Source organism: Haliotis cracherodii, unplaced genomic scaffold, assembly GCF_022045235.1.
Source record: "Haliotis cracherodii isolate W230 unplaced genomic scaffold, xgHalCrac1.p SCAF_5, whole genome shotgun sequence".
In the NCBI taxonomy this organism is placed as follows: Eukaryota; Metazoa; Mollusca; class Gastropoda; order Lepetellida; family Haliotidae; genus Haliotis; species Haliotis cracherodii.
Window position 1 is genome coordinate 9,687,828 of NW_027266308.1, and position 20,218 is coordinate 9,708,045.

At 41.5% G+C, this 20,218-nt stretch overlaps 1 protein-coding gene across 1 annotated transcript in view; it reads right to left on the reverse strand.

The window, feature by feature from the left end:
- LOC139443060 (tetratricopeptide repeat protein 8-like) overlaps positions 1 to 20,218 on the reverse strand; it is a 79,250-nt gene that overhangs the window by 7,459 nt on the left and 51,573 nt on the right. The window contains exon 10 of the mRNA XM_071223980.1: positions 3,009 to 3,092. Within this exon, the coding sequence (XP_071080081.1) occupies positions 3,009 to 3,092 (84 nt within the window). The remainder of the gene's footprint in view (positions 1 to 3,008; positions 3,093 to 20,218) is intronic.

Consider the following 20,218-nt stretch of genomic DNA (forward strand, 5'->3'; position numbering starts at 1 on the left):
GCCGCTCTGAGGCTCGTACCGGCCACGCCCCCGATTGTCTCGGGGGACGCCGGCGCCATCATCCGACTCAAGGCCATCACAAGGAAACACAGCTTCCTAACTTCCCCTAGTCATCTTCCCAATGTCAGCCTCCGTATCAGTGAATGTGACGATGGCAGCCTCACCACACAATAGGAAGGATATTTAAACTTGAACCGTAATATCTAATTAGTGGTTTCAGTTGGGAAATGTTCCAATTCATTTGTTGACCTTTCCAAAAGAAATTCTAAATATCAAGAATGTTTTGCCCAAGGAAAAGAAAATGAGAAATGGATTTTAAAAAAGCATATTTTTTGTCAAAATGTAATATATAGTTTTTGAAACATGTTAAATAATGCTTGAAAAAAAATAGAGTTTAAAAGTAATGTTATAAATAAGGATTTAATCAGAAGTGAAACTGTGAAAAAATGATTTAATATATTTGCTTCTTAGCAGTGGTTGAAATCAAGGTTGTCCTTGTGACCTTGAGTTTTGAACTTGAGTTATGCTGCTGAAATATTTGAACCTATGGATTACTTGTAACATTAGGGTCAGGAAACGACCCCTTGATTTCAATGTAATGGCACAGAACCAGATGAAACATCAACAAAAGAAAAAAGATATTTGGTTGAAAACGCTCATTATATAATTCTGAGTAGCCTCAGGATGAATTGAATACTGATGTCAAAAACCTTCTCAACAAATATTCTCTCCAAGACGCCATCCCATGGGAGTTTGCACTGAGTTTGAACATGGAATTAGAATTAATCATTTCAAACCAAATTAATCACATTTCTCCAGTTAATAAATCACATCATACTCCTCGCCCCACCAAAGAATTAAACATGCCCTCCGAGTCTGAAGAGTAACCTTGGATTAACATGGAGGTCTGACATCAAGAGATTCAAATAAATGGTATTAGGTTATTACTGAAATTACAGTTTTAATTCTACTTGTGACTTTCTGATTATTGGATTAGGAATTTTTTTTCATTTAGGTCTGCAAAACTATTTATAATGTTAGGCTTTACTGCATTCAATATTTAAATATTTGGTTAATAGTCAAAAGCCTGGTGATGGGAACTGGATTGGATGAAGAGGCTGCGCATATGTGTAGTAGCTGGGGTTTAACTACTTGCTTCATCAGGCCATTAGGAAACAGTTAACTTGTTATTAAGGTCGTAAATATTTCTGAACCATATATTTGTTTGTTGTTTAACGCCGCACTCAGCAATATTCCAGCTATATGACGACAGTCTGTAAATAATCAAGTCTGGACCAGACAATGCAGTGACTGACATCATGAGCATCGATCCACGCAATTGGGATACGATGACATGCATCAACCAAGTCAGCGAGTCTGACCACCACAATCCCATTAGTCGCCACTTATGACAAGCATAGTCGCCTTTTACGGCAAGCATGGGTTGCTGAAGACCTATTCTACCCCGAATCTTCATGAGTGAGTTGTGTTTAAAGCTGCTTTTACACTATTCCGGTTATATCACAATGTGTCAGCTAATTGTGGGAAGAAAGCCTGAAGTGATGCAGGTCTGAGACAGTGAAACCAACGAGTATGGGTATGGTGCTGACAAACCTAGAAACATAAACAAACCGGGATTCAAACCCACAATCTTAGGTGTCTGGCGTGGCTAAGGGACGCAACTCTGCACAGCTACTGAACCAAGTACCGGGATCCTTACAGAATAAAGTGGATATCAAACTGTTCTGAGATGTGAGGTTTTACTGTAACGAGTAGACCAACATCACACAAATCATTTAAATTCATAAACCGTATTCGCCATAATGAGCACCCCTGGAACTTAGAAACTTGGCACAGGGGGGGCGCTTATTACAAGTTAAAATGCTTTCAGATAATGTGCAAACTTAGATGAAACATCGATGAAACTAAAACATGTTCGATAATACACCCAATGTTGTACAACTTCCTTCAAAGAAAGAAGTTGAAATTTCCGAGTTTAGTTTGTTGTAGAATATAACAAAATTAAATTTTTTTTTCTAATCAGCCAAACCACTTTTATGTCAGGACAAAGATTACAATAGGACACATTGATCATGACATCAGTGGTATAGATAGACCCGTGAAGATCCGGGTAAGACTAGGTCTTCACCAATCCATGCTTGTCATAGGAGGCGACTAAGGTGGTCAGGCTGGCTGACTTGGTTGAACCATGTCATCGTATCCCAATTGCATGGATCAATGCTCATGATATCAGTCACTGGATTGTCTGGTCCAGACTCGATTATTTACAGACCGCCGCCCTATCGCTGAAATATTGCTGAGTGCGGCGTTAGACAGCAAGCAAACAAATGGTATCATCAACACTGCCTCATAGCTCTACACCCCAAGTTCAGCTCTCTCCAGTACTGCTGGCAACACGATATTGTATTTCCATAAATATCCGTCACTGATGCCGGGAAGTCTCTAATCATAGGAACACAAACTGTCATTTGTTATTTATAACATATCTGAAAACCAAGCCCCTCCCCACCCTACCACAGCACTAACTTGGTCAGCTAGAGCAGCAAAGTTGTAGAGGGGCTCGTACATGTGGGGGGCCAGAACAAACGCTTCCTCAGCCACCCTGTGGCCTGCCACACCCCACCCCACCCCGGTACTCACCTGGTCAGCTAGGGCAGCAAAGTTGTAGTGGGGCTCGTACAGGGGAGGGGCCAGAACAAACGCTTCCTCACCCACCCTGAGGCCTACCACACCCCATCCCACCCCGGTACTCACCTGGTCAGCTAGGGCAGCAAAGTTGTAGTGGGGCTCATACATGTGGGGGGCCAGAACAAACGCTTCCTCACCCACCCTGTGGCCTACCACACCCCATCCCACCCCGGTACTCACCTGGTCAGCTAGGGCAGCAAAGTTGAAGTGGGGCTCGTACATGTGGGGGGCCAGAACAAACGCTTCCTCACCCAGCCAGTGGCCTACCACAACCCACCCCACCCCACCCCGGTACTCACCTGGTCAGCTAGGGCAGCAAAGTTGTAGTGGGGCTCGTACATGTGGGGGGCCAGAACAAACGCTGCTTGGAAGAAAGCCCGGGCCTGAAAAACAAAATAATACATCATCCTTTATGTCCAACATTATGAATGATAAACACCATGATGCATCTGTATTGATGCTTGTATACACTCCTTGGAAAATCGAGACTGAAAGAACATTTGACATACCAGTCAGCCCCATTATCTCTCCGAAGGACAAACAACGCCATAACAGTTCAAGTCACGCAATCCTATATTTAGAAGCTCTATTATGTTCCACCAAAGGCTCATGGGAGAATCTCATTTAAAACAACAACCATTATTCAGCAAAAGAATGCTCCTCCTCGTCTGTCTCCCAGATCCTAGAGAAAAAAATCTAAAAAGTCCAACTCAAGTCTATAATGATTTGGCAAGTCTAGATGATTCGGCACTAAGATATCAAAGATTTTTCTGGGCTCCATTTGGATTTTATTGTTTAATTTTGTGGATATATATTTTTAAATAAGATAACTATATTTCTAAATGACCAAATGTCAGTCTATGCTGGTCCGACAACCTATGTGTACGCAACTTAAACCCAAAATGGGGCTTATATTTCCATGCCATTTTGGGTGCACAGAATTCTCACAGAGGTCCTTTAATACCCAGGTAACTATGACACCGGTGTAGTGTGCAGAGAAGGAATTCCATGTTACGAGGTCATGTGTTACTTTATGTCTTCCAGTCTTTGGGTGTTGTTTGATGGCTTCCTTTATTATGAGAAAAGACTAAGGTGATCCACGTCATAGACTTTTACCATTTTCGTGAAACAGTGTGTGCTGTCAGACAAAGAATCATAATCAGGGTGAATCTAGACGATCCTGGCACAACTAAGGGATGTCACTCTGCAAAGGGATTTTTATTACCTGTGACCTCTGACCAACTGTGCCTTCCTGTTCATCAGTTTGTAAAAGGATGACTCTGGTATGCACTAGGCATAATTGCAAATTCAGACATACATGAACATTAAGAATATGCAAAACAGTGCCACGGTACTGTAGATGACCTGAATATGTAGTCAACAGTTTATAATACAAAGACTGAACAAAAGTCAGCACATCTTCACGAGGCAAGAGAGTTAACTGACTATATAAGTCCAGTTTCCACCCTTGCTGAACTAAGCTGGTATTATTGAGTTACATTTTGGCTGGACTAACGAGTCTATGCATAGTCCAGTCAAAATCGCACACCGAAATCGAAATCCGGTTTGTAAACTGTCGTTCAGACTTCCGTCGATTGCTGGGTTTGCAAAATATGTGCACCGCCAACTCGTTGTCAGCAGATATTTTCCAAATCTTTTCATGTTTTTAATCAAGGTGCTCACGTGATTTGATGCATTTCGCAATATTAGACCGGTTTTATGACACTATAGATCTTGATTATCTTTCAGATCGTCCTAACTGGGCGCCACCATTTTGTTTGAAGCAAACGCAAGTGATACGAGAGGTGGAATCTGATTGGTCCACAGGAGAGGCTATGAAGGGACATAAGTTGTAATAGACACTGGTGGCGCTACGATCAAGTCCAGTAATTCCAGCCTAGTTTGGCAAGGGTGGGAACTGGACTTTTAAAGTCAGTTAACTCTCTTGCCTCGGGAAAATGAAGTCAGCATACTTTCTGCATAAATACTGAGGTCTAAAGACTAACACTAAAATCTAAAACATGAAAAAGCTATCATCTTAAGGAGAAAAAACATACATTCTTCAAACAAGTCAGATAATGTCAGAAGAGAAGAAGTTCACAGGGGCAAATTTACATTTTGAGAGAATTTAAGACCAAAACAAGGTCAAAATATAAAATATTACAAAACAAACAAAATTTATGTTGAATCCCATACCTGTCTTAGCAAACACCAAATTTTGTTCCATTTTGAAAAAGAATGACTGAATAATGACCATAAATAGTATTCCAATATGGCTGCCATGGTGGCCATATTGAAAACTTAATTTAAACATCTTGAACAAATTCAGGTGTCATCATTGGTGGGAACAAGCATGTAAAGTTTCCGCTTCTTTGGTCCAGTGGTTTTTCTTTCGAGATGATGTTTTCACATTGTGTGGCCAAATCAAGGTCTAAATTTGAAATATTGCAATAAAAAGGACACATGTGTTGATTCCCACAAATACAAATTTAACTCAAATGGTTAACTAGTGACCAAAAGAAGTTTTAGCTTGCAGTATGCTCCAAGCATGCCAAGTGCACAGGTCAAATCAAGGTGAAATCAAGGTCAAAATATAAAATATCACAAAAATACAGAACATATATATTGAGTCACACTACCTACTCATGTACAAACTTTCAGCCCGTTTTAAATAAAATGTCTGAGTAATGATCATTAACAGGTTTTTCAATATGGCTGCTATGGAGGCCATATTGAAAATTTGATGTGAACCTCTTGAGCAAAATGGGATGTCATCCTTAGCATGTGAAATTTCAGCATCATTGTTCCACAATTTTCTGAGAATAAAATGTTTACGACGCATGACGGACGATGGACAAATAGGCCATGACATAACGTAACCTAACTTCAAGTCAGGTGAGCTAAGAATTAAAATTTATTCAAATGGTATCAAATTAAATTACTGAAATATATTCAAGTATCTACATAATTCTTGAACCCAATCCTGATAAAGACTCCAGGAGTTACCGCGATGGACGACACAGCACAGATTCTGTGACACATTCTCCATGTTATTTCATTATATTTCCATTCTCCATGTTATTTCATTATATTTCCTGCATACCTGGATCAGCTGATTCATGTCAATATTGATGTCAAAGGTGACAGGTGCACTCCAGTCCAGCCAGAAGAAAAACTATTGAAACACTAACGCATTGATAATCCACAGGACTTGTGGGAACAGCTGAAGTAAGGAAGGTTTTAGAAGTCTCAATAATGTGAATGAGTGAGGTTTTACGCCGCTTTTAGCAATATTCCAGCTATATCACAACAGGGTACACCAGAAATGGGCCTCACATATTGTACCCATGTCGGGAATCAAACCGGGACCTTTCGTGTGACGAGCGAACGCTTTAATCACCAGGATACCCCTATCTGCACAATCTGAAAAAAATCAGATCTTAGTTCTCGCTGCCACTAAACAAAGATCTGAGGACATCCCATTACGGGTCACATCAGAACGACCTTTCATCCAACCAATCAAAGCGTTGCTTACCAGATCATGAAAGTGACAATCGGAATGTGTTTTCTAATCATGCAATCTGGAAAACATTAAAACGGGATATTCTGAACGACAGTTACCGATTCTGTCAAAATTATCGTTTATCTCTTGCTCCTGTGGGATATACATTTGAACGGAGGAGGCGTTGCACAGTACGTGGGAAGCACTGCTGTACAATCTCAGCCATATATTAGACATTCCCGAATGTTCATTTGTTCAGTTTTCAAAATTTTAATCGAGAACTGTGTCAACAAATTTTTTTAGCGCAGTCAAAATGGAAATCGCCAGGTTGAAACGAGTACCATAAAACTCGAGAAAGCTGCTTTCTAATTGGCTGATGTCAACTTCTTGTTGGTCATTTCAGTGGTTGGTCAAAGTTTGCGAAAGGTCGTTCTGACTTGACCCGTAATGGGATGTCCTCAAATCTTTGTTAAGCGGCAGCGAGAACTTAGATCTGATTTTAATGAGATTGCTATCTGCACGGCAGTTGACAAACCGATTTTGATTGGACTCTGCATAAAATCCTTAGTCCAGCCAAAATATAACTCCATAGGGCAATTCAGCAAGGGTTGAAACTGGACTTTTATAGTCAGTTAACTCCCTTGCCTCAAGAAGATGGATCATAGATAAATTTTGGCATAATATGCTTTGTAAATTCCATCAGCCTCAACACAGGTATCTTATAGATCAGACTCTATAAGAGTGAGAAAGGTCAGCTTTTCTCAGAATACTGATGGAGTTAATTTCAGGCAAAAAAGGAAAAGAACATTTATTATGCATGGAAACAGCTACAACTGGTTATTTGGCGAGATATGAACGTCAAATTGAGCATCTAGTGTTGTTGATACAAAAAAGTAAGTACTCAAAAAATAACTTGTTCCTGTGTGACATATCAGGCATCTGTACCAGTGTAACTTTCAAGACAAAAAAATCAGCTTTGATGAATGAAACAAATAGAAAAACATTGGCCACACCAAACCGGTAGTCCTTGTGAATTGCAACTAGCCCCAGGCCACAGGCCAGAGCTGGTGTCATATCCCAAAATGGATTCAAAATGAAGGAATGAAAATATGAAATGAAGTACGTATAATTTCCTTTCTAATGTAAACATCACACACCCTTTTGAAATTCCCACCTCTCCAGCATAAGAGTCTCTATCAAACTTCCGGCATGTACTTAAATCAAATATCATCTTTTGAAGAAGAATATGTTTAGAAAAGACATTGCTCTCCTTCAAAATCCAAAGCAATTCTTAATCTTTGAAATTCCACAGTTTGTAAACAACAAAGACCAAGTTGATTTATGTGTCATCTAGGTATTCGGCCATAGAAAATCTACTCATGCTCCAACAAAGGCCGCATGTGTTTAAACGGCATGTGTACATAACATGTCCTCCTTGTACACAATGATGAGAGGTACTTTCATATGCTCTTGTTCTTCATCAGTGACACAATGATGAGAAACGAACATATCCTATTTCTCAAACATTAAGAAGATTCTAATTTTAATTTCAAAAGGTGCATTTTTAACTTAAAAAAGAAAGTAAACGATCCATCTAAATTCATCACAGCGTTCTAATTTATTCACTTACAGGTATACAAATATTTGCCAGCTATGTGAAACTTCATAAGAACTATTTCCATGAAACTGAAAGAGCTGTTGGTTCTTTATGATACTTCGTGGTCCACCCTGTGCCGTGTTACGACACCTGCTCAATTGTGTTCTTGAACTTACTTGACAACTTTTCCATGCTGCTGTCTCAAACCTTGCATCACACACAACCATAAACACAGACGCCACTCTAGGTCCATAAACTTGTGTGACAATCTTTTGATGTTATAGGATTAAAGTTTACATATTCATTGAGTCTAACAGTGACAGAATATTCATGCAGTAATGGACGTACTTGAGTGGATATTAAACTTTTTTTTAAATGCTTTTGCATATATGAGTATAAAACATTCCTGCTTGAACAACTGAAGTCAGTGATAGTAAGGATCTTAGATACAGTAAATGAATGTTGTCTTATGCCAGAGTCCTAATAATCAAATCTGGCCAGAAAAGACAACAAATGGTTGAAAGCATGAAGAACAATTTCACAACACAATCAGCAAGGGCTTCATTCCAGTGAGTGAGTGAGTGAGTGACAGACAGACAGACAGACAGACAGACAGACACCAGAAATGGGCTTCACCCATTGTACCCATGTCGGGAATTGAACCCAGGTCTTCGGCGTGACAAGTGAACGCTTTTACCACTTTGCTACCCGACCGCCCCCTTAGCATTAAGAGGAATACCAAAAGATGATGAAACATGGTACTTGGTTTTACCCTGTCGAATCACAATACTGTGTCTGAGTGGACTATCCATATTAATCTGTGGCACTGTATCTCAGTTTCCTAGCACAATAAAACCAGTATTAGTCCGGACTGGTACAAGCAGCCACACCCAAATGTCGCTATATAAGTGCAATAATAAAAACCCATTTCACCTCACCTCAACTCACTAAAATAACTGCCATTCTTTACCATGAACTGGGACAGTTGCACCGCCAAGGAAAGGAACAAGGTACAAAGAAGCTATTCCGCTATCTCTGTAACAGATAGGATGATTAGGAGATAATCACACTGTGTTTTCAATGTAGAGCTGGGTTACCTGCAGATTTAACTGCACTAAATTGAATCTGGAACTAAAGTCGCAGCGTGAGGTTTCAAATGTTAAATATATCTACCGGTAACCGATCTCTACATTGAAAACACAGTTTGTTTATCTCCATTCTACCATGACTAAATAAAATGCAAACTCTCTGATCTGAATTGCAGAATCACCAACAACAGCCCTTAAATTGAATATGGCGCTATGTATGCTCAAGTAGTTTGTTTACACCATAATACTTCACTCGAACATGACAGGCATTGAAAGCATCGAAAGCAACTTGGTCAGCTAACATGAGGTGGGCACCCTAAAGAAAACTAAGCAGGCTTTGCAAGGCTTTCCTTCTACACCACACGTCACCATTATGATGCCATATCACTCATTGCGATGCAATAGATATGACGTCACAGTCATATATAGAAAAGCACCGAATTTCAAGCTCTCTTTGCTTGCATGTTGATGTGAATATCAAATCGGCTGTTTCAAACAGAGGGGGTTTATTGTGATTTGACTATCTCTGGTTGACCAATCAGAATCGAGTAATTTCATGGTAGAATAACTAATAAATTACTTATAGTACTATCACTTCAGGGTACTAATTTGTCCATATGCAAACTTTCAGACCTTATCAACAGAATGGCTTCAGTGGAAACTACGGAGACCACCTGCCATGTTGGTCGACCTCGAGGTCTCCACACACGAGTGGTTTCTACATCAGGTCTCCGACAACCTCTGCCTCATACATGAAGCACACTGCATGTCTAAACACTGCTGAAGCCTCTCTCTGACGGTTATGAGTGCTCATAAATGTCTCCTAACTCTCGGAAGATGTATGGCTATGATCATGGCCCTGTTTGAAGGACGTTTACTGGGAGAATTACTTGTCCTGCAGGGTAAGAGCCTGACTCTGATATGCTGCAGTTTTAACATATATCTGTTTGAAATATAATGATCATAGTGGTCACAGCGTCCCTTTGATGGGTCAGTCTGCTGGACGGGCTTTAATGTACAATAACAAAGGCCTCTGCAGATCTGGTTGTATTCCCAATCCGCAATACAACAACAGCAATATGACTGCTATGTTGTTGCAGGCTATAAGTAATCAGGTTTGAACCAGAAAACCAGTGGTTGACAGCAAGAACAACGATTGAACGAAATTATTCATGGAACGTATTCTTTTGTCATAATGTTAAATGTTAAGAATATAGAGGTTCCCAAGATACAAACAGCAAACCACAAGGACCCCTGGATCCCCCTGGATCCCCTTGGATCCCCTTTTATTTATGGTGGCTACATCTGTCATGTCATGAATTATAACCACCTGATCCCATGTTAGTCTGATCTTATGACCAAAATGCCCCTGAATATATGATGGCACAATGAAGATCTGGAATAGAGTAGTTCTTCAGCAACCCATGCTTGCCGCTACAGGCAACTATGCTTGTCGTAAGAGGCAGCTAACGGGGATAGGGTGGTCAGGCTCACTGACGTGGTTGATGCATGGAACCATTTCTAACCAATTCTAACCCATGGGGCTTGTATTTTTCTTAGCTGTTCACAAATGTAAACTACAATGCCAGCTGGTTTGTCTACAGGAGCAGTCTCTACTGACTCTACTACAAACACTTTACGATCAATGTGTCTTGATCAATGGGCCATGTACAGATCCACCTCCACGCCGAACATCACAACCTACAACTTTCAGACCAGACACAGGGGCATTGATCGCCTGTTTCATGCTGCATCAACAAAATTTCACATGACATCCTCAAAACACTTTATGTTCACCAGCTTCATATTAGGGCAGGGACGAGTCCAAATTTACGACCCAGGTATCCGACCCCCCCCATTACCCGACCCTACAAGGTGCCTGCTGTAATAGGCCTTAAGCAGGGTATACAAATTGCCCAATTGGGAATTGTTTTACCGGAGCCCTGGCAAAATGTTTTAATTAACTTATTAATCGATCTGATCATGCATAAAAAAAGTCAGAAAGAATGTTCAATCAGAAAGAAAAGCGAACATTTCACAAAGAATTTCTTTTCTTTTCTTAAAATGTTTAAAATTTAAGCTAAAATTTAAATTAGCCTGTAGCTAATCGAGTTTGAACCGAATAAATCACGAACATTAGCGACATGCAGTGTAACCATGACATTTTGTTGTTATTGTCATTTAACAACGTATCACATGACTCACCACAGATCCTGGTAGCCCTGTGTGTACCAGGTCCTACTCAGGGCCAACCTGACCTGAGTGCCCGAGTTACCCAGCCCTAGGACATATATGCTTTGTCATGTTCTATCTTCATCCCAACACATCCCAATATCTCCCCATCACTTTGCACTCACATCATCTGTGCATACACTTCACTTTATGCCACATCAATCAGCAGTATGACTGGTCCATCACAGTAAACTGTCGACTGGCAAACTCACAACTTATAACAGTGCTTGAAGAGTAGACTTGATCAATACAGGGTATACATGCTGTGATTGGGGTGTGGACTCATATCAGCAAAGGCAAGTCTGAGGTAGAACCTGACAAACATTTGTTTTGTTTGTTTGTCCATTTGTTCGTTGTTTAACGCTGCACTCGGCAACTTTCCAGCTATATGACGGCGGTCTGTAAATAATTGAGTCTGGACCAGACAATCCAGTGATTAATATCATGAGCATCAATCCATGCAATTGGGATCGATGACATGCATCAACCAAGTCAGCGAGTCTGACCACCTGATTCCGTTAGTCGCCTTTTACGACAAGCATAGTCGCCTTTTGCGGTAAGTATGGGTTGCTGAAGACCTATTCTACCCCGGATCTTCACGGGTCACCTGACTAACATGACTAATGAAACACATACCAGTTGTTCAACTTGTCATACAAATAGTCATGTGATACTTGAAGAACAACTAATTATTCTTTCAAAAGTCCTTCTGATGAATTTTCTTCAAGGTCATCTTTGATAACATCCTCTTGAGGTTGTGGTACAGGGTTGTGTTTAAACACCACAATCAGGCAATAAAAAAACATATACCGTATTCGACGTAATAAGCGCCCCACTCTAATAAGCGCGAAGGGCGATATTGGCTGATACAGTGGCTAGTGAACAAGCCCAATTTGCATCCCTTCCAATTGATCAATGTACACAAGACTTATTTATTCGGTATAATACGCACACATGTGTTATATGAACCCTATTTATGGGCAATTAAATTCTGGAAAAATATTTTTTGAATATAAAATATTTAATATTTAAAATATTATTTGATAATATATAAATAATTTCAGGCTGTCAGCATAAACCATAAAATTTATCTTTCAACTATGTTTTTTTTCAACAAAATAATATTCTATTAAGAGCCCCCTATTTCTAATTTTGAGAGCACCCTGGGTGCTTATTACGTTGAATACTGTAACTGGAAAAAAGTTAAGCACCACTTCATCTGTATTTTCATATATCCTGATGATCCACGTATCTTTAAGAAATATCTACAAATGATATTGCCCTTGTGTTATGGTAACAAATGTCCAAGATACCACCTTTATATATCACCAAATATTCTGTAAACAATGTGGCCGGAGATCTTTCAGGCAGTGGATGTCGGAGGCTTCTCTGGAACTAACGAACATTGATCCCATACACCAGAGGGGTCAACAACCTTGCTCCACACACTAAACAACAGTAAAGGATGGAACAGTGTCCAGACCATACATCTTGCCAGCTCGTGGCAGGGTTGATTATTGTCCAGCCAGGACATGGTGAGCGGTGAATCCTCATCACTGTGATGTATGGAGCTCTCCCTGCCTCCCTGGGATCCTCATTACTGGAGATTTGGGGAGCAGAGAGGTCTCCTGAGGTCGAGGTTGTGATGTCTTCCAATTCCCAGATCTCTGTTGAAGTGAGTTGTGGTTTTTACCGCTGTATATATACGGTATTATATGGCCAAATCAAAGGGGTGGAAAGCTGAAAGGGACAAAGTTATGGAGGTGTTACCGCCTTCGTGAAACCCAAGAGAATGGGGAGGTGCTGACACACCAAGGGTCATCACCTGGATGAACTCCACAGGCTCCTTTGGGACTGACCATTGGATATTCTGGGCTGTTGCGGTTTTTTTAAGAGGAAAAAAAAAAGATCTCTTGAAGCAATGTCCGAAAACATTTCACATATTCTGTCTCTAGTAAAAATTCAAGTATCAACAACCCCTCACCCCTCTCCAAACGCAACCCAGCATAGTAAATGGTTGTTACCTCAGGCAAATATACAATGTCAACAATTATCAATTATCTTCCAGAACAGGTTGCATTGGACACTGAGTGCGAAATCGACACCCCCAGAAGCACTCGTTTAATCTCCAACAACATCATCATCATCAACATCATGCACCAGGAATGGTCTTCACATATTGCTCCCATCAGGGTATCAGGTTTTGGTTTTTAGTTAAATGAGAAAAAGCTTCCCTGTCAAGCACCCAGCCTGGATCTTCATGCAGTGTCAAGCAGCCAGCCTGGATCTTCATGCAGTGTCAAGCAGCCAGCCTGGATCTTCATACAGTGTCAAGCAGCCAGTCTGGATCTTCATGCAGTGTCAAGCAGCCAGCCTGGATCTTCATGCAGTGTCAAGCAGCCAGTCTGGATCTTCATGCAGTGTCAAGCAGCCAGCCTGGATCTTCATGCAGTGTCAAGCAGCCAGTCTGGATCTTCATACAGTGTCAAGCAGCCAGTCCTGATCTTCATGCAGTGTCAAGCAGCCAGCCTGGATCTTCATGCAGTGTCAAGCAGCCAGCCTGGATCTTCATACAGTGTCAAGCAGCCAGTCTGGATCTTCATGCAGTGTCAAGCAGCCAGCCTGGATCTTCATGCAGTGTCAAGCAGCCAGTCTGGATCTTCATGCAGTGTCAAGCAGCCAGTCCTGATCTTCATGCAGTGTCAAGCAGCCAGCCTGGATCTTCATGCAGTGTCAAGCAGCCAGCCTGGATCTTCATACAGTGTCAAGCAGCCAGTCTGGATCTTCATGCAGTGTCAAGCAGCCAGCCTGGATCTTCATGCAGTGTCAAGCAGCCAGTCTGGATCTTCATGCAGTGTCAAGCAGCCAGCCTGGATCTTCATGCAGTGTCAAGCAGCCAGCCTGGATCTTCATACAGTGTCAAGCAGCCAGTCTGGATCTTCATGCAGTGTCAAGCAGCCAGTCTGGATCTTCATGCAGTGTCAAGCAGCCAGCCTGGATCTTCATACAGTGTCAAGCAGCCAGTCTGGATCTTCATGCAGTGTCAAGCAGCCAGCCTGGATCTTCATACAGTGTCAAGCAGCCAGTCTGGGTCTTCATGCAGTGTCAAGCAGCCAGCCTGGATCTTCATGCAGTGTCAAGCAGCCAGCCTGGATCTTCATGCAGTGTCAAGCAGCCAGTCTGGATCAGGCAAACCAGTGGTCAACAGCATGAGCATGGATTCCTGCCAGCAGGGTGAGGCAGTCTTACATGTTTAACCACTGAACCAATGATAAACTCGAACAGTCTCGCTCAAGTGTGTTTCTTGGACTACTTGGGGAAGGATAGTGAACTATCACATGACAATTTGGATGCAGACATAGTAGAAAGTAGAATGTCAGGGACGTTGCTTGAAAGAAAGTTCCAGATCATGTGAATCTGTCAGAAAATTCTATAACACAAAGTAAGGTAATATTTGTACAAACATGTGTGATCCAGTCTCAAATAATAAAGTTAGTATTCCCTCCTCCAACTTCTGACTCTGACAAAGCTGACAAAGCCATAAATATCTAAGTAATGGCCTCACAGGAAGGTTCTGGCCACCAAGGGATGAATTTTACCACATACTTCAAAACTAACATCACTAAAAGCTGGTACAATATTCATGAACTTGTCAACGTGTCACCTCAACAGAGACATAGGATGAAATAATTTCCCAACCTTGACACAATCCTAAACCAGAAATGGTTCAATCTATTTCTCCTTTTTGCCAAGGTGTCACTCTATTCAAGACAAGACAAACCATGGGCCACAACTAGATTTAGAATGTTCAAAAACCCCAATTAGTATAGGTAGGGTGCTGATGCTGTCAGACGATCAGACAACCCTGGCAAGTCACACATCCACCAATGTAGACACAGCCCAGTTTCCTCGCATCTCCTATCAAGGCATCAGTGTGCTACAGTGGTTCTTTAATTCAGTGATGTGGCTGGGGAGGTACTGCTTAATTGTAGACTGGTTAAAAAACAATTAGCTAATAGTATTTCTACATTCCGGGACATCATAATGTGGGTTTCCATAAATCAATATGATCTACCGTTATTCTACGTGGAGTCAGCAGACCCCCCGATATCCATCAGGATTCTAAGGATCGATCTGTTCAACTAGTTCAGCTATGAAAGAAAGTCAGTAATATGATTGCTTGTCATAGTAATTCATGTTCACTTGCTGATAAGCTACAAAGATAAAAGTAACTTCGCATTCAGCAATCGGTTGCATGAAAGGTAGCATCAATTAAGATTTTGGACAGTAATGCCCACAACATGAGGGCCAGTAAGGTTGGGTACATAATTTACTCCGGGCTCGGGGTCAAGTTTGGACGCTGGTCAGTGCAGAAGCTGAGGAAGCTGTTGGTGCCTTTTAACACAGTTAACCTTTGATTCTTTTTAGTTTGTTGTTTAACTCTGCACTCAGCAATATTCAAACAATATGACGGCGGTCTGTAAATAATCGAGTCTGAACCAGACGATCCAGTGATTATAATGTTCAAAGTGTCTGTTAAACCAAACTCATTAACCATGACCCATACAATGCTCATGGGTTTCACCAAGTGGTAAACGTCTGAGACCTCCATCACTTCGGGCTTTCCTCCCACATTAAGCTGACACACCATGATATAACTGGAATACTGTCAAAAGCCGTGTTAAACCAACTCACTCACTCAGTCTGTTACTACTACAGCAGCTACTGGTGTTGTATACTCCTAAGGGAGTTGAGAATGATGGTTGAGTGCACACTGATCCAGTGACCGGGGTAAAGTAGTGTAGTGCTTTGAGCATGCCGCTGTGGTGTCGATACAGCACAATATAAATAGGCCTATTATGATGAAGATGACGATGATGATGCCGATGCTGGTGATGCTGATGATGCCGATGCTGCTGCTGGTGATGATGCCGATGCTGCTGCTGGTGATGATGCCGATGCTGCTGCTGATGATGCCGATGCTGCTGCTGCTGATGATGCCGATGATGCTGATGCTGGTGATGATGCCGATGCTGCTGCTGATGATGCCGATGCTGCTGGTGATGATGCCGATGCTGCTGCTGGTGATGATGCCGATGCTGCTGGTGATGATGCCGATGCTGCTGCTGGTGATGATGCCGATGCTGCTGATGATGATGATGCCGATGCTGCTGCTGGTGATGATGCCGATGCTGCTGCTGGTGATGATGCCGATGCTGCTGGTGATGATGCCGATGCTGCTGCTGGTGATGATGCCGATGCTGCTGCTGATGATGATGCCGATGCTGCTGCTGGTGATGATGCCGATGCTGCTGCTGCTGATGCTGCTGCTGCTGATGATGCTGCTGCTGCTGCTGCTGATGATGATCATGATGCTGTTGCTGCTGATGATCATGATGCTGATGATGCTGATGATGCCGATGCTGCTGCTGATGATGCTGATGTACACTGCAGTTACCCAGGGTTTATGTTCTGTGTCTATATTCATACCGACAGTGTGATAACACAAGGATCAGAGACCGCACACCCTTAATGAGAAACAAAGATATCTGTGTAGAACATAACCACATATCTAAAACTGCCATAGATACCAAAGAAAATTCTTAAATGAGTTCCTAGATGAGTGCTACACATACAGAGATATGCCAAGAGGTGCTGATGTTAGCTCCTTCCATAACACCACAGACAGCAGTTTCAGTGGTAACAGCCCTATGGTCACAGCTGACATACGTTCTGAAGAGTCCTGGAGGTCCTTGAGTCCCACTTTGAATCCGATTCATGTTAAACTTGGGATCTTTTAATGTAGGTGCTGGACAAAACTTGCCAAAGACATTGCTCTGGTCCTACAATTGCTCTATGAACGTTTTACACATTAATAACTAGGGTTGGCAATCAAAAAAGATGATAGAGATTGATAATCGCTAACTCAATATTGATCAATTATTGATAAATATCGGAGAAGTAAATTTAAGCAAATATGCAAGAAAGTCCCGAAAAAAATCAACATATTTCACATCACTGGTGAGCAGTGACACATTCATGGATAGATTACTTTGTGGACATTTGCTTTCTGTCTTTGACAATTGACATTATTGACAATAACAAGTCTGTTTCGTTGAATCTAAACTTTATTTCATCACATGTAAGTTATTATCGATGACAAAAATTTCATATCGATAATAGTTGATATTTCTTCACATTGACGATAAATCTGATTATCGATCTTTTTAGCCAGCCGTATTATTTACTAATGATACTTAATATTGGGATAGCTTCAGGATATACAGTAATTCCCTAATGGAGAGTGGTCCATCACCAGACAGGGAATACATACAGCCGTACAGTGAGTAAGAAGATGAAATGTTGAAGCATTGGGAAACTATAGAAACAATTGCACTGTGTCCACACCTGGAATTCTACATCTTCAAATGCCCCGAATTCTAAGGACTGTTCATTTGGCCTGAAATAATTTAAGTCTTAGATTTTCATCCAAAGTTTCAACATTGTGAGGTGGGAGACACTTTTTTGGTTTGATACTTTACTTTTTGTTAAAATGATCAGTTTAAAATGAACTACGAATGTTTGGTAGCATTAGGAGTATCACGGTCTTATTGAACGCAAATAATGGGTCCAAAATTGGGATGTATTGGGTCCATTAAAAACAGATGACACAAAAGAGTATAGATGTTGGAATGATCAAAACATCGGAGACCCGGGTTCGATTCTCTACATGGGTACAATGAGTGAAGCCCTTTTCTGGTGTCCCCTGCCGTGATATTGCTGGAATATTGCTAAAAGCAGCGTAAAACCATACTCATTCACTCACACTGATAAGAAACACAATCAATATTCAGATATTGCAGGTCAGATTTTCAAGTGGGGATCAAAATCTACTTATCAATTTATTTTGGCCGTCACCAACAGGAACCATACTCCCCCTATTATTCTCGCTGCTCCAATATGCACCCCGTGACCTACTCCTAGACCAATCCGTAGGTAATCTTTTCAAGCGCTCCCTACTAAGACCGAAAATTAACATGACAGAATTGCCGAACTGTTTAAACAAACCAGCAGAGTAGAAGAGGAATAAAATTGCATAGGAATTATTACAGAGTGAGTGAGTTGGGTTTAACGCCGCTTTTAACAGTATTCCAGTTATATCACGACGTGTCAGCTTAATGTGGGAGGAAAGCCCGAAGTGATGGAGGTCTCAGACGTTTACCACTTCGATGAAACCCATGAGCACGGATATGGTGCTGACAAACCTAGAAACATAATCGGGGCGAACCGGGATTCGAACCCACAATCATAGGTTTCTGGCGTGCCCAAGGGACGCAACTCTGCACAGCGAATCGCGGCGCCTTAGACGACTGGGCCACCCGTGCCCCCGAATTATTACAGAAACAGTTATAGATTCATTGATGTTTAAACTAAGTTTATTCACAACCGATTCTATTTCCGACAACAAATTTAACTAGCTGTTTATGGTTTTAACAAGAGTTAATTAATAACTGCCCCAATTCGTCAATTTTCTGAGCCTGGGGCACTTGCATGGTGGCTGTTGAGAATCTCCCCTAGCTACCAACCGCTGACCATCAAAACCATTACCTGCATGAAGGACGAAATCATCATTACTCACAGACAGGTTGCAGGGTGATTCACAGACGCACATGACTCAGTACAAGCCATCAATGATACAACCACACCAAGGTGCACGTCATGCTTCAGTGACATTGGTGGAAATGATTTAATGCATTAAGACTAGGATACATCAGAGACCTGGATCATTTATGTGAAATTTCTGATGGCAGTCGTAATCGTCAATACCTCTGGAAGTATATAAGTGTAGCCACAGCTCTGTAGTCATGGAATCAAACTATGTATTCCTAAGATAGATATCAACTAAATTGGAAATAGCGTATTTGACGTAATAAGGGCCCGACTCTAATAAGTGCCCACAGCGATATTTGCTAATACATGTATATTGGCTAGTGAACAATCCCAATTAGCACCCCTTCTGATTGATCAATGTACACAAGACTTATTTATTCGCGTATAATATGCACTCGTGTGTTATATGCACCCTTAATTATTGGCAATTAAATTCTGGAAAAATATATCTGTCATATGTAAACATTTCAGGCTGTCAGCATTAACAACAAAATTTATCTTTCAACTCATATATAACTCTTTCAAATATTATTTAGATAAGAGCCCCTATTTCTAATTTTGAGAGCGCCCTGGGCTCTTATTACGTCGAAAAGATGAGGTCTATGTACCTTCTATTGTGCTAACTGAGCTTAAATATGCAGGGGACATCAGAAATGGACACATTGCACAGATCAGGGAATTGAGTGAGTGAGTGAGTGAGTGAGTGAGTGAGTGAGTGAGTTGGGTTTAACGCCGCTTTTAACAGTATTCCAGTTATATCACAACGTGTCAGCATTATATGGGATGTAAGCCCAAAGTGATGCAGGTCTCAGACGTTTACCACTTCAGTGAAACACATGAGTTCGGGTATAGTGCTGACAAACCTAGAAACCTAGAAACATAATCAGGGCGAACCGGGATTCGAACCCACAACCATAGGTTTCTGGCATGCTCGAGGGACGCAACTCTGCACAGCGAATCGCGGCGCCTGAGATGACTGGACCACCCGTGACCCCATCAGAGAATTGAACCTAGTCCTCAGCATTATGTTATACACATTGGTGAAAGCCACGGACACGAGTAAGGAAGAGAGGGTTGGTTGGATGTTTAACAACAGCAATATTCCAGCTATATGACGACGGTATGTAAATAATCAAGTCTGGACCATACAATCCAGTGGTTGATATCATGAGCATCGATCCACACCATTGGGATCGATGACATGCATTAACCAAGTCAGTGAGTCTGACCACCTGATCCCATCGGTCGCCGCTTACGACAAGCATAGTCACCTTTACCAGCAATCATTGCTTGCTGAAGACCTATTCTACCCCGGATCTTTACGGGTCGGGAAGAGAGGGTTCGGGACTTACAATATAGTCGTCATATCACAGCAGGGGACATAAAAAATGGGCACATTGCACACATCAGGGAATCGAA